Here is a 13,679-nt window from a genome sequence, read left to right on the forward strand (position 1 = left end):
CCCTGGAGGTGAGCATGGTGGGGGACCTGCCTGGCCCAGGGAGAGGACAGCAATGGACAGCATGACAAGTGAGAGGAGGGATGGCACAGTTCTCTGGCGGTGACATGCTGCTCGGGCCTTTAATTGCATAGTAAATTTACTTGAGGAAAACAGCAAATAACTTCTGGCCCATGGCCGCCTGGCCATCTCCTACCCTGTGGGTGAACAGACACGACCTCCCCACTGGAGGACCTCACAGTGAGGCGAAGCTCACTGGGTTACACCTGCTCACCCATGAACCTCACACAAGCCAGTCTTCAGAAGACTGTGGTGTGTCACGGCTACGAGCAGAGCACAGTTTGGGAAGTGGTCCTTAGCTACTATTAGGAGCAGTTACGCCCTTTATCTCATTAGTCTTCACTGGTTTGCTTAACAAGGTTCACTTTGCTTGCTGTTTGAGATATGAGAAGGAAGGTGGTTTTGGTATATTTAAACCCATGGTCAATCTAATTTCAATATACAGAGTAGCCAAATTTGTTCCTTGTGGGAAAAAAAATGTGATCACGGTCAAGCCAATGACTATTTCTGTTTGGTTCATTCAGGTGTAGGACAAATATTTTTGCCTGGCTGCTCTCCCAGGCAGCAAATATGAGGGGAAAAAGAGGTTCATGCTCAACCCTGACATTGACTGCCGGCACCAGAACTGGCGTTTCCAAGACTCACCCATGATGCTGTCGGTCCCGTTGGCGGGAGGCGTACAGGACGAGGTGCTGTAATGGTTGGTGCCGCTGCGGTGGAACGTGGACATTGGAGGAAGACTGGAGTTGATGTCTGCGGAGGAGTGTGACGGGTAGCTCTGCAGCGAGAGGCACAAAGGGGGGGACATTTTCTACCATGAAATACCGAGTGGGGTCGTTTTTTAATACTTCTTTCAGAACTCTTCATTCTGCGATAGAGAAAGCCCTCAGAATTTCAAAATATACAAGAATATATCTTCCTCAGACCTGACAGCTTTCATTTTTCAAATAATACAATTTAAAGACATAGTTGGTTTGGGTTTGTATCAAGTGGAGGGAAATACAGTGGCAACACAGGACACTGAGAAATGATCACAATCTGTAAATCTGAAAATTACTGCTTAAAAGCATCTCTGTGTCTTCAGCAGCCTAAATGAGCATTGTTTTTTTTTTTTTTTGGTATGACCTATTGATGAAGTAAGGCAGATTCTATGATATAATGAATAAAACAACACTGTGATCTACAGGGTTTATATTATGCTTCATCCTGGCCTTCTGGACACAAAATGGCAAAGAGTAGCCATTAACCACTCTCAGCTCTTTTTCCTGCCAAATTGAATCATCTTTCTGAACTCCAGCAAGAACAAAATGATAAATGAAAAACTTAAAGAGTGCTAATGGTTTGATACGAGTATGTCTCCGGAGTGTCAGTATGTAAAGCCTTCACTCAATGACTGTGCTGAATTAAACCAGAACAAATGAACTGAGAATAACTATTTGACTTCTTACTTTGTATGTCCTCTCTGCTAGCAATCTACCATGTCACTGACTGTGAAAGGACATTGTCTTTACAGAATCATTTGGTTTAGGGCTTGGCTTTGAGTTTGATTATAGCACCAGTTGTCCAAATAAGCTGCCCTCCTTGGGGCACATCACAGTGCCGGCAAGGTTGGCAAATTAGGTGCCAGCCCATCTGCTTGGAGAGGAGATCACTAGGAGGGTCACAGTAATTTACAGAAAAACACTGAACGATCTTCCCATTCAAGATAGTTAGTAGTTTAAAATGGTGTTCTGACATCTGAATGCATTACAGACATGTAAAGGACAACATTTAAGCTAAAACAGACCCTTTCCTTATATGTGTTATATTAATGGGCTGTGGTTCTTTGTTATACAATGACTGGGTAGTCTATTAATATCGTTCAATATAAAACTGAGATGGGAAATGATGCTCACAGGCCGAGGTGCTTAAAGGCCAGGTGTCTTGGTATTTTCTTTTATTCTGAGGGGCCCATCTTACATTTTACCTCTTCCTTGATGATTCTGTACTACTTCTCACTCTTCCAAGATCTTTTCTCTCTGTGTCCCCAATGAACTTACATTCTGCACTGTGCCATTTAGTAACTATCTGCTGCCTTTCATTGCTTTGTCTTTCAAACGCATCTCCATCTATACTGTAAACTCATCTATACGGTAAACGGCAGGGCTCATACCTCTGCATCCTACAACTTACTGCTGAGTGCTGGACACATAATTATCCTATAAAGTCAATGAACAACTGCTATCCATTAGCATTTAATAAAGAGTAGACTGAAATACTAGTTATTTGAGAGATAACTAAAAGGTCTAGAAAGTGAAACTGTACTTCACAGCCAAGTCCGCCACTGCCCTGGCCTTTGAAAACACCACTTCTGCGCACTCAGAACAGTCTGAATGAAAGGTCAATTCCAGTGAAAAAGTCGACACACTGCCCTCAAACCTTTCCAAGTTCCCGAGAATGCCTTTCCAATGTTTTAATTTCATGAACCTCTTTGTTTGACTAGAACATTCCTTAGGCCACCTGTTAAGCTCATTTTTAGTTGCTACTGAGAGAATGCTCCAAGTGGTCCATGAAACTTCTTCCAAAGAATGAGAGAGTAAGGCCATTCCATAGTACAGCTCATCTGAAACCCTGAACAAGCCACAAAACACCAAACTTAGAAGAGCTATTTCTTCTTGCGAGCTAAAGACTATAATAAAGTAGATGAAGAGAAACAGAATAAGGAAAAAAGAAAACTGAAGAAAAAGAGATGGTTTCAGTTCTGTTTCATGCAGAGTTTCTGAAGAATTGAGAAACTTTATAAGTCAGTCCCAACTATGCAAAAATCAAACAGAGGAAAGAATATGAAAACTACTTAAATAACTATTAATAATTACAGAATGAAACAGAAAAAAGATTATTATGTCAGTGAGAATTTTTTAAGCCCTTAAACTTGGTATAAAATGGGCGGTGACTTGGGATTTGACAAGGGGTTAATACTGAATTCTTAGACTAAAAAATAAAGTTTTTCCCCCACAGACTGTAATGGGGAAACCAATGCAATTCACCTAAATCAGTTATTTTTTAGAGACTCAAAGACAATAAGATGCTGAAAGCAATCACTGAGATTTATAACTAGAATATTTTATGAGGAAAACTATCTTGAAACCTCGTGTCACTCAAAGTCACAGTAAATACACCACAGAGAATATCAGTGACATGTGGAAAATGTCTCCTTAGAGCAGTCAGGGATCGGATATAAAAGGTCCCTTCGGCCTCAGTCCAGCTATAAACAGCGTCTGCCCCATTCACTACAAAGCAGAAGAGGAAGTACTATGATGTAGTGTTATGGCCTTACATGCCCACTATTTATTTTTACCTATAACCGCCATTGATAGTGTTTTTGGAATCTCTTTGGCAGAGTAAGTGTTGAAAATGTTTCCATTAGTGATGTTTCTCTCAATCTCTGGGTTGAGATCTGAAAGACTGGAAATGATAATAATTGGCAGCATGTATCAAGAATAAAACCAGGCGTTAGGGCCTGGCAGGGTTTCACAGCCTTGGCACTAGTGACCCCCCTGCCAGGTGGTTCTCACTGGGCAGGTTCTCCTGCCCACTGCTGTCTTTGTACTGGCACCCCTGCTCTCTAGACACTAGATTCCGGTCAGAACTACCCCTGGCATTTCCACACGTTGCCCGAGGGGCAAAATTATACCCAGTTGAGAATTACTGGGGTTAGGGTTTATGTTACAGAAATAAATACATAAATAAAAGACAACAGAACCTCCTTTGTATTAAAATTCCAGACTCCTAGGACCATGTCACTGCAGTGCAGAGACAGGGCCCCAACCACACCAGACAGCAAGGACTCCGTCCTATTTTTACAAAGAACTCTGCCAAGTTGTTCCAAACCCAAACCTTCTACACCGCCACGCCAGAGCTCAACCACAAACTACATTCTTCTGAATGTACACTCATGACATAGCAGTGACTGGCTGTGGGATTTTGTTGCAGAGGCTGAAACTGTAAAGGGAGTTTGGAGAATCAGAACTGGTGACCCAGCAGTTGTCACTGAAACATGTGGATTTTAAGTTTTTTAACGACACATTCTCTTATAACATGGTATGAAGTGAAGCTGACAATGATGTTTCTACAAGATTTTACCTTTAGAGACGATAATACAAGAAAAGGTCTCTTCTTTTCCTCAAACTGTTTCTTTGTTCCATGTGGCACTGGTCAAAAGCCACAGGTGAACATTATAAGGAACTACCATTACTTTCAAGTGAAAGGACACTAACTGCCTAGCATTACTCAATTATTCCCAATCACCTCTCAGATTTTTAAATGTCACTTCAAAATATTTCCAATGGTTCTGAAATTATGATTACTTGATATAATAATTCAACAGTTTCCCCAGCAGTGAGAAAATTCATTAGGATACACTGCCTGCTAGAGACCTATTTCATTCAGCTTTAAAAAAAATAAAACTCCTACTCTCTAAGATTTGCTAAGTGATCATGTTAAGAATGAAAACCCTGTGTTCTGTGGTGGGTAAGAGGCAGTACAGATACAACAGCTGATTCAATTTCCTGGGTCACTCCTACCAAATGATCTTTCTTCTTGGTTGACAATATCGTTTTGGTTCAGCAAAACTTTTTCAAAATGTGTTGCTTTCTTTTATAAAGTGACAGCTTTGTACATTTGAGCATATTTTGAAGATACCTTTCTTGTGCAGTGAATATGGGATAAAAACTCACCTAAATTAAAATTCTAGAGCGTGACAGGGAAAGAAAAAAGAAATATGGAAGAGAAGAAAAATAAATGTCAGATGGACAACTTTAAAAAAAACTGGAATACCAACATATTAGCATAGTGCCCAAATCTTTTATGTGTAATCAAAACTTTCCCTGTGCACAGAACACACGAAGGTTTGATCAGGAATTCCTTAGATCAGTGGAAGATGGTGATGGAGAAATAATAGTAAGCCAAGAAAAAATTCTACTATCATAACAGTGGTATTTCTCTAGGCTTTCACTCTGATGCCTTCAGGTAGACGGTGGGAGGAGGGACATATGAAAGTACATCATCCACTATTTACTGAAAATGTGCTGAAATTAGAGAGAGCTTGTGACTTACACATTCAAATTTACAAGGTGATACAGAAAGGCCAATTCCATCTCTATTGTTTGTCTCATTCACGGAGAGGTCAGCTGACCACACAGTGTCTCTGTCACTAGCACTAAATAAATAGGTATTTTCAAGGATTTCAGGAATCTTAAACTTCTGGGATGTTTTGGGTTGTTAGATTAGGATGTAAGTCACCTTTTCTATATCTCTAGTGGTTGAGCAAAAGAGAGAAAAGACCATGGAAATCTAGAAAGTGCCACATCCTATATCAGAACAGAGAAACATAAATCTGGGTATTCGAAAAAAGGGGCAACTTAAAAGATGAAGAGAGCCCTGGCTGGTAGAGCTCAGTGGATTGAGCGCAGGCCTGTGAATCAGAGGATCGCAGTTCAATTCCCAGTCAGGGCACAAGCCTGGGTTGCAGGCCAGTTCCCAGTAGGGGATACACGAGAGGCAACCATACACTGATATTTCTCTCCTTCCCTTCCCCTTTAAAAATAAACAAAAATTTTTTAAAAAGATGAAGAGAAATGGTATCAACACCATTCATTACAAGCGGGCTTGTCCTAACCTTTTCCATTTGTTGGATCAGGTGTCCACACATTTTTAAAGCTACGTCACTGAACAAGGGGCCCAGTCCCATCTCATGTGCGTCCCAGAACCAACTCCTGCCCCAGAAGTGCTCTCTGCTCCATTTAATGACAGACTCGAGTTCAGGCTTCTGGGCCACGGCCGTTTTGGAGGCTGGAAAAATATCAGGTGAGCTGCCTTCTCTAGGACAGAGAGCAACACTACAGCGGATGATGCAGGTGACAGGCAGAGTGGAACCTTTAGTAAAAAAGGAAAAAAAGAGCAGCATTCTACGGTTTTCAGGAGTGGGAGTGGGGCAAAACAGAGCACCAGTAGGCGATCGGAGGGTGTGGAATTAAAGCTAAAATATGGAAAACCTGGAATCTGCTCTGTGTAGAAATCCCACGGCTGCTGTTACTGATGGGAGTGTGCAGAAAATGAACTCTCTCCTCCCAGCATGACGCAACGGGCCAAAGCTGTCTCCCGTGACAGAAGCCGTGCAAGGGGGAATGGAAATATCCAGGCGAGATGTATCGCCCGGCCTCAGAGTCTACAGTCTGACGCTCTGCCCCCTGCAGTATACGCCTCAAACGACAGACAGCCTAAACAAACGAACACACGGACAAACCAGGGACAGCCGTTACTGAATGCTGCAACTCAAGCGTAGGGCGTGTTTAGGTAACGAAGGACGCTGATGTTGTGATAAAGAAAGCACAGAACAAAACGCAGTTAACAGAACAGTGCCCAAGCGTCTCCGAAAGGACTTACAAAGCTGATCTGAGTCAGTTACATCTTTGATCACAAAACGATACAACTGTAAGAATAACGGGTGTGGACCCATTTTGCATTCATTCCCCGAGTCCTTGAGTGCATGCAGGGAGAGCCAGAGGATGGGATGTAACAATGGAGCTGGTCCATCCCCATTACCATGTAAATCTGCCTTACCAAGCGCTCGTGGGGATGCAGGCTACAGTAGCTGCTAGACTGTGGAATATGAGAAGAATTGCCCAACATTCCTCCGTAGCCAGGCTGATTCATCCCACTGGAGGAGCTCCAAGGGTCACTGCTGTGATGGCCATCTGTAAAGGACAAAGGAAATGGTGACTTTCCCGAGGCCGTCAGCCTTGCCTTATAGAACAGTTTTTTCACTGCCTTGAAAATGACTGTCTGTGTGCATTCATCTTTGTGGTAGTTAGCTGGTTACATCAGAAGACAGTCGTCATTATTTTTTCCCAAATGACTCTACATTGCCAAACAAACATATTTAACAGAGTAAAGTGTCCTTAGTAAAAATCCAACTGTAAAATAAAACCGGAACACATCACTACACAGAATTATGTCACGTCAGCAGGGTACCTTAATGTCAAAGGAAACATCTCTTGGAAGTACTCTAATTTTTTTTCTATGAAAACTAACTAAAAGTTAAATTGTTCCTACATTTTGGGGTGGAAATAAAATACTCAAGACACTACACAGTTGGCACATTTACAAGTTCACAAAACATACATTGAAATAAGTAATAATTAAAAAGAACACATCTTCAAAAGACTGTATTTCATTTTAGTAACAAATGCAGTGGACAGAACGAAAGGTGAAACTACATTACGACATAGGGAGGGGGTGATGACTGAAATACATTGTTCCGAGTTTGTTTCCTTTTTACATTTTTGGGCGTGTAGTTAGTTCTACAGCAATTCAAAGACTAAACATAAATCATGAGGCACATGTGATGATACTGTCTCTTCTGGGTCTCTGGATTTTATGCAATTATCTAGTAGTTTACAAGAGGATTAAAATAATGTGAAAATTTTATAAAGTATCTTTTAATATCAAGTCAATCTTTTTGTTAATAGCATATTAAAAACATTCCCCCAAATTCTTTTCATCCTCTGGGCCTGTGGGGCTAGAAGTTACTATGAGAGACTGTTAGTTACTGTTTGCTGTGGGTTTCTTCAGTGAAGGGGGTGAGAGTGGGGGGCAGGACCTATGTCACTGCCGGGTTCCTTCACTTTTTTACCTTGTATCAATGGCTGTACAAAAACCATCGAGTGCCAGACACATAGCAGGCCGCCAGCGAGGTGTTAACTCTACAGCAGATATTTATTGTTTTGTGAAAATAAGATTATTTTCACCATGCATATTACTTAATAAAAGGCTTTTTGAAAATTTAGGCAATAGGCAAGTTACATCTGACACTATGTTTCATGAGGCTTTTTTCCCCCTCCCTGAGATTTTAAACTCAGAATTTAGAATTCAAAAAAATGAACTAGTGTCAGGGCAGGGAGAAATGACCTACAGATTTCTTAAAAACTACGCAAGCAAAATCACGTCTATGATTTTGATCATTTAAGAGCTGTTACTAGAAGATGGAAATGGAAGTTAAAAATAAAGAGGCCGCACAGTAGCAGGTTGGGAACACGGCCCTGGCTTTCTCCCGAACCCTACGTTTCTTCAGGCCTGGCTCCCCGGCACCAGGCGCCCCTCGCTGAAGGTGGCTGATGGGAGATGGGGCCGGGATGCACGGCTTCTGGGATCGCAGTGTGAACGCCTGAAACTTCCAGAAAGTTGTTCTTCATCTACTTCAGATTTAGTCCTGAGATTGAGGAGGCTTAGATGTCACCTTAACTTCAAATATTAAAGTTCAAGACCACTAACATTGCAAATAGATGGCAAATATGACAAATAAATTTGAGAATATATATCACCGAACAGGGAGTCTCTTGAAACATTTGACAACATGAGGCACTATATGGAAATACATTTAGGATTTGTTAGCACAGAACACTCAATTCAATGCAGACTTATAAAAATACATATTTTACATAAATTATGCTTTTCACAGTAAATTAATATTTATCATATCCCATGATCTTGGCATAGGGTTGTTGTAAAAGAATAGAAGTAGACATGTGCAAATTAGTTGTGCTCATCATAAATGTCAACTCATTTTTTTTTTGCATTTTTGGGTGTTCATATGCAGAAAAGAAATTTTGTTCCCCACACTCTGCATGGTCTGTAGGAAGAAGAACCTACTGTTTTCACCTGCCGGATTCCTGGGTAGTGTGCGCATTTTAAGTAAGCCACCTTCTTGAAATCAGGTAGAACAACCTATCCTTTTGTAAATTTTCTCAATGAAAATCTGCTTTGAGTGATGAACCCTTGAGTTCACAATCTCTATGAGCCCAGGGAGCACAGTGTCACCGACTGGTCCCAAAAGAGGGAGCTGCTGCCCAGGTGGCTGCTGTTTACAGCTGAAGAGGACACGCCTTTTGTACCGGCACAGAACACACCCGAGTGGCATACCCTGGTGTGCTCCTTTGAGAGTTACACACCTAGGACAGGTCACAAGATCAAGGGCCCCTGTGCACGCAAGCTCCATTATATGTGGAACAAATTCTCTCTGTTCCTGAGGGACCCATTCGATTCAATTTTATATATTTTCCACGGAACTTCACATGTGAGGTAATAACCTACAAGAGCTAACACTCTGCAGGGAAGGAAAATAAGTCAATTTAATCAGAATGATTTTGAGTGTGTCCACTGTAACCTAAGTGAGACCCCAGGCTGCTCTGCTGGTGCCTGCTGCCCCACGCACGCCCCCTTCCCATGACACGGCCCTTCCTAGAGCAGCATGAAGATGGAAATCCCGTGGCACTCTGCCGAGGGCACACTCGAACAGGGTTTTCACTCCCAGGCAGAAAGAGGTCAAGTTCTGCGTACAGGGGTTCTTGGTTAATTGCATGTCTAAATTTCAGAGTGTGAACTTGGTAAATGAGCATCGCATTATGGCAGTAAGTGCCACAGACACATCAGGAACGGAGGCTCCGCTGCATCCCCCAAACCCTCTGTTCTTCCAGCGGCTGCTGTCGTTTTAACCATCTCGGTCTTTCTTCCAGCAAGAGGAAGGGGCCCCGGAGACCACCCCTCTGTGTGCATTTAATCACATGTACTGGCCAGGTAGGAGGAGGGAAACAGTCCATCTCCCATGAAGCTATAATTCTCTACATTTGTCTGGAAAAAACTGGGTCTTTTCCCCTACATCAGTTGGCATGGTGGGATAAAACTTTTGTTGTATAAATAATATTCCAGTCTTTGGATAGGTCACTTCCATCTACCCAAATGAGACTCTTGTTCTTACCTATAATAATAAGTGGCTAAAATTTTTATGTAAAGTTATTCACAATGACAAGTTGCTCCCAGATGGCTAAATCTAGGATGTTCAAAATAAACACTGAGCCAAAACACTTTAAAACATATATATACGTTCTTCTTAGGGTGAGAAGATGCTGAAGTCATCATGGAAGACCATCCTCCAAGAAGCATTAGTTCTTTTAAAGCAAATAAACCAGTCTAATTTTAACTTATTATTGTTCAAGGGGCTTTCATTTGAAAAATATCTTAGTAACACTTTAATTAATTAATTAATTAATTAGTAATGAATACAACCCTAAGAAGAGCATGGTCTTCAACATCCTACACTTGCCTAGTATTCTATTTCTTGGGTATCAGCTCAGCAGCTGTTTGTCCCATATTTGACATGGGAAGGTCCGGGGAGACTCTGTCCAGTGGAGGTCCCATTAGGGGAGGCGACAGCTTACCTTGCATGAAGAAGGAGCTCGGGAAAGTGCTGGCTGCTGGTTTCGAGGAAGGGTAGCCTGGCGAGTCCCTATTGTAGTCGGCAGTGCTTGCTGATGGAGCATAAACCTGAGGAAGGAGAGGCAGTTTAACTCTGCTGGCTGCAGAGGCCAGAGGATCTCAAGGTCCACTACTTTATAAGAAGCAGACACAGAATGCTACATTTCCACCGTGTGCATTCTAAACCCGACGAAAGCCTAGAGACACTGCTCCTTTCAGAAAAACAAACGGACAAAAAACCCCTCACCAAAATGCTCATTATATTTTTGTGAATGGGAAACCAGGTGTGATATTTTTCAGTCACAGGCAAGAATATTGCAAACCATGTCTAGTTATAAATGTTATATAAGGGTGATAGAGTGGTCCTGGGAATGTAAACATCCTTAAAAAAAATAACAGATGGCACAAGAACATGTGGAAGGTAAAAAGAGAAAGACCTGCATCAAGCCTCTCCTTTTAAATTTTTTCGTATGCAGTTGACATTCAATATTTTATTAGTTTTATGTGTGCAGGATCGTGGTTAGACGTTTGTACAATTTACAAAGCATCCCCTTTTACTCTACCTGTCAATGAAAATTTTCACTTTTGAGAGAGAGAGAGAAAACAAATGCACCACTCAAACCATCGAAAGTGACAAATATATCTTGGAATATTAAACTGCCATAGTGTCGGCCCTTCGCAGAGATGTCTGGGGAAGGCCGCTGACACCCAGATCTGCACAGACCACCAACAATCGATCTGTGTACCAGAAGGGGGGCAGCCCTCCTTCCCAGTTCTTACTCTATCTGTGTGCGCAACAAACTGGGCCAGAATCCTAATTTACTTACATTTGTTTACTAATACTCATGAGACTTGGGGAAACGGGTCTTTATAAAAATAACCCGTGTTATTTCTTGTTTATATTTCCTTTAAAGATGACAGCACACTGGAAAAGCATACATTCATAAGGTATAGTTTAACTTTAATTGGTTTTCCCTTGCCTTTTTTTGCTAACTCTGATTTTTTTAAAGCCCCGTTCCCTCTCGCTCCAGAAGTTCCCCCGTCCAGATGGCCGGAGAGACTGAAACGCTGTCATCCTCTCGATGAAAATGGATCCCTTCCTGCCTCCATTTTGAAGCCGGCAGCGGCTCACAGAATTGGCAGTGAGCCTACAGTGATATTCACAGGTCACAGTAAAAGAAAGAGGAATTCACCAATAAAAACGCTACAGCAGGGTTACCAGAAAAATAACTCCCTTTTTTTTTTTACAGTGCACATCAAATAAACACCCTAAGAAAAATTATATAATTGCTCTCAGAACACCATGAATCACAAACTAAACATTAATACGAGGGTTAGGATTTCACAAAGGATAGGTCCACAGAGACAGATGTGGAAAAATATGCACACACATACATACATCAAATAAATGCTACATGTGCCCCACGGTGCCCTTGAAAGTCAGGAGGTCCTGCAGACTGAACAAGAGACCCAAGAAAACCCACGTGCGGAAAACAAGGATTTTTTCCTACGTCATGGAGGGAGATAAGTTCTCCATTTCATGGGCTATATTTCATTATGTTTTTTTATGTTCTTCATATTTTAAATGTACAAACATCTATTAGCTTCTATTTTCAAAGGGTTTACAATAAAGAAAATATTTCAAGCATCTTTAAGGAACAAAGAATAAAACTTAAGCCCTGATCCCCAAATAAATCAGTACTCTAAGTTGTGTGAAGCACACCCCAGTATTTTCTTGAGAACTATACTACCCACAATTTCAGAAATACTCCTAAGTGTATTTGGATGTCTTGAGAGTAGGTTAAAAAAATGAAAGAAAACATTAGCTTCTAGAAAAGGGGAAATCGGAAACTAAGTCATCTCATTCTGAGGACAGAATGAACATGATGTGACTGCAGTATATCCACCGGCTATTAGCCTGACAGCACTTTGGCCAGTCAGTGTTAATATAAGCTACGTGGACTATGTGCTCTTGCCAAACTTCAGAAATAAATACATTCACTATAAAGCTGAAAATAAACTCTCACTCATTATTAAATCATTTTGTATTTTAACTCAACTGAAATGAACCATTTAGGGATAACAGTTTCATTTTAATTACATATTCTACTGCATTATCTTTAAATATGTACATTATTATGTCAACACCTTTTGATGGCTCCTACAAATGCTATCCACCCTCCCACCAATTTTGGTAGAGTTATTTGATATTTCTTTTGTGAAATAAGGACTGATCTTTGGTAAGGTAATTTTGTGTGTAAGGAAGTTAATTTGACTATGAATTATGATCAAGCTCAAAGATCTATGGGTAAGATGACTCACTCCAAATTCATAAATGCTGTCTGCATGCAAAAGAATGTCTACAGCATTAAAACAGTTAAGAAATCTTATGTTATCCAATTTGTTTCTGTGGTGTTGTCACCAAATGAAGACTCTTTAGACAAGATGAAAGTCTTTGTTAACAAGAAATGGACCATTGTTCCACAGCTTTTTAAAAAACGGCAACTTCTCCATGTTTTATACATTTTGTTTATATCATAATTTAAAGATCAGGTATAATGTCATTTATACTTCATCCTTGTCACTGCAAAGTTGTTTTTTAAGGTAAGTGTCCTATAGATCTGTTTATGTTAATAAATATCACATACACTATTATACATTTAAAGTAGAAGAAAGCAAACAATTTATTTGGTTCAACACTCCTGTACCCAGATTTTAACTATGAGAAAATTCAATGAAGAAATGGTCCAAGCAATGGCTAAAGATATACGAGTTGGCCAAGCTATACAATTATCAACTGTTCCTTATTTTCCACTATTTAAAGGTTACCTTCTTTAAAAATGGAGGTGGAGGCATAAGATGTTATTTATGAAAACAGAGTGAACGTAACGTTCATACTTCAGTTATCTTTAATGTTTTCATCTTTAATAACCCAGATGACCAAATGAGCAGATTCATTATTTTTAAATCAGTCAATCATTTTGCCAATTTCTCAATCAAAAGACTTCAGAGTGTAGGTTTCCATAAGGTATTTTAATAGAGATATAGTAAATTCAGTAAGAAAAAACTGACATCATTTAAATTTTAATTAATATTCTAGATTAATAGAAAAACAGCGTATACATTTGTTAAGTATGACAGGTTTTTATTTAACAAAGAATAACAAACAGATATCTTCAAATAGAATCATATTTAATGACTAATGCCAGAGTATCAGTCCAGTGAAACAAAAATAAAAATCTCAGACTGTAGTTCAGGGCACTGAAGCGACCCCACCAATGAAAGACGAGAAAGTAAAGGAAAACAAAATCTACACTCAGTTTTCTCTGGTG

General features: G+C 40.4%; 1 protein-coding gene across 19 annotated transcripts in view; it reads right to left on the reverse strand.

Moving 5' to 3' along the window:
* The window catches only part of TCF4 (transcription factor 4), a 335,412-nt gene that overhangs the window by 43,539 nt on the left and 278,194 nt on the right, over positions 1 to 13,679 (reverse strand). For all 19 annotated transcript variants that reach the window (XM_037151940.2, XM_037151945.2, XM_053664222.1 and 16 more), the window contains 3 exons: positions 10,311 to 10,416; positions 6,658 to 6,791; positions 703 to 835 (listed from right to left, as the gene is read on the reverse strand). In XM_037151940.2, coding sequence (XP_037007835.1) covers positions 703 to 835; positions 6,658 to 6,791; positions 10,311 to 10,416 — 373 coding nt within the window. The remainder of the gene's footprint in view (positions 1 to 702; positions 836 to 6,657; positions 6,792 to 10,310; positions 10,417 to 13,679) is intronic.

Source organism: Artibeus jamaicensis, unplaced genomic scaffold (genome assembly GCF_021234435.1).
Source record: "Artibeus jamaicensis isolate MK-2021 breed Jamaican fruit bat unplaced genomic scaffold, CSHL_Jam_final contig_354, whole genome shotgun sequence".
Classification (NCBI taxonomy): domain Eukaryota; kingdom Metazoa; phylum Chordata; class Mammalia; order Chiroptera; family Phyllostomidae; genus Artibeus; species Artibeus jamaicensis.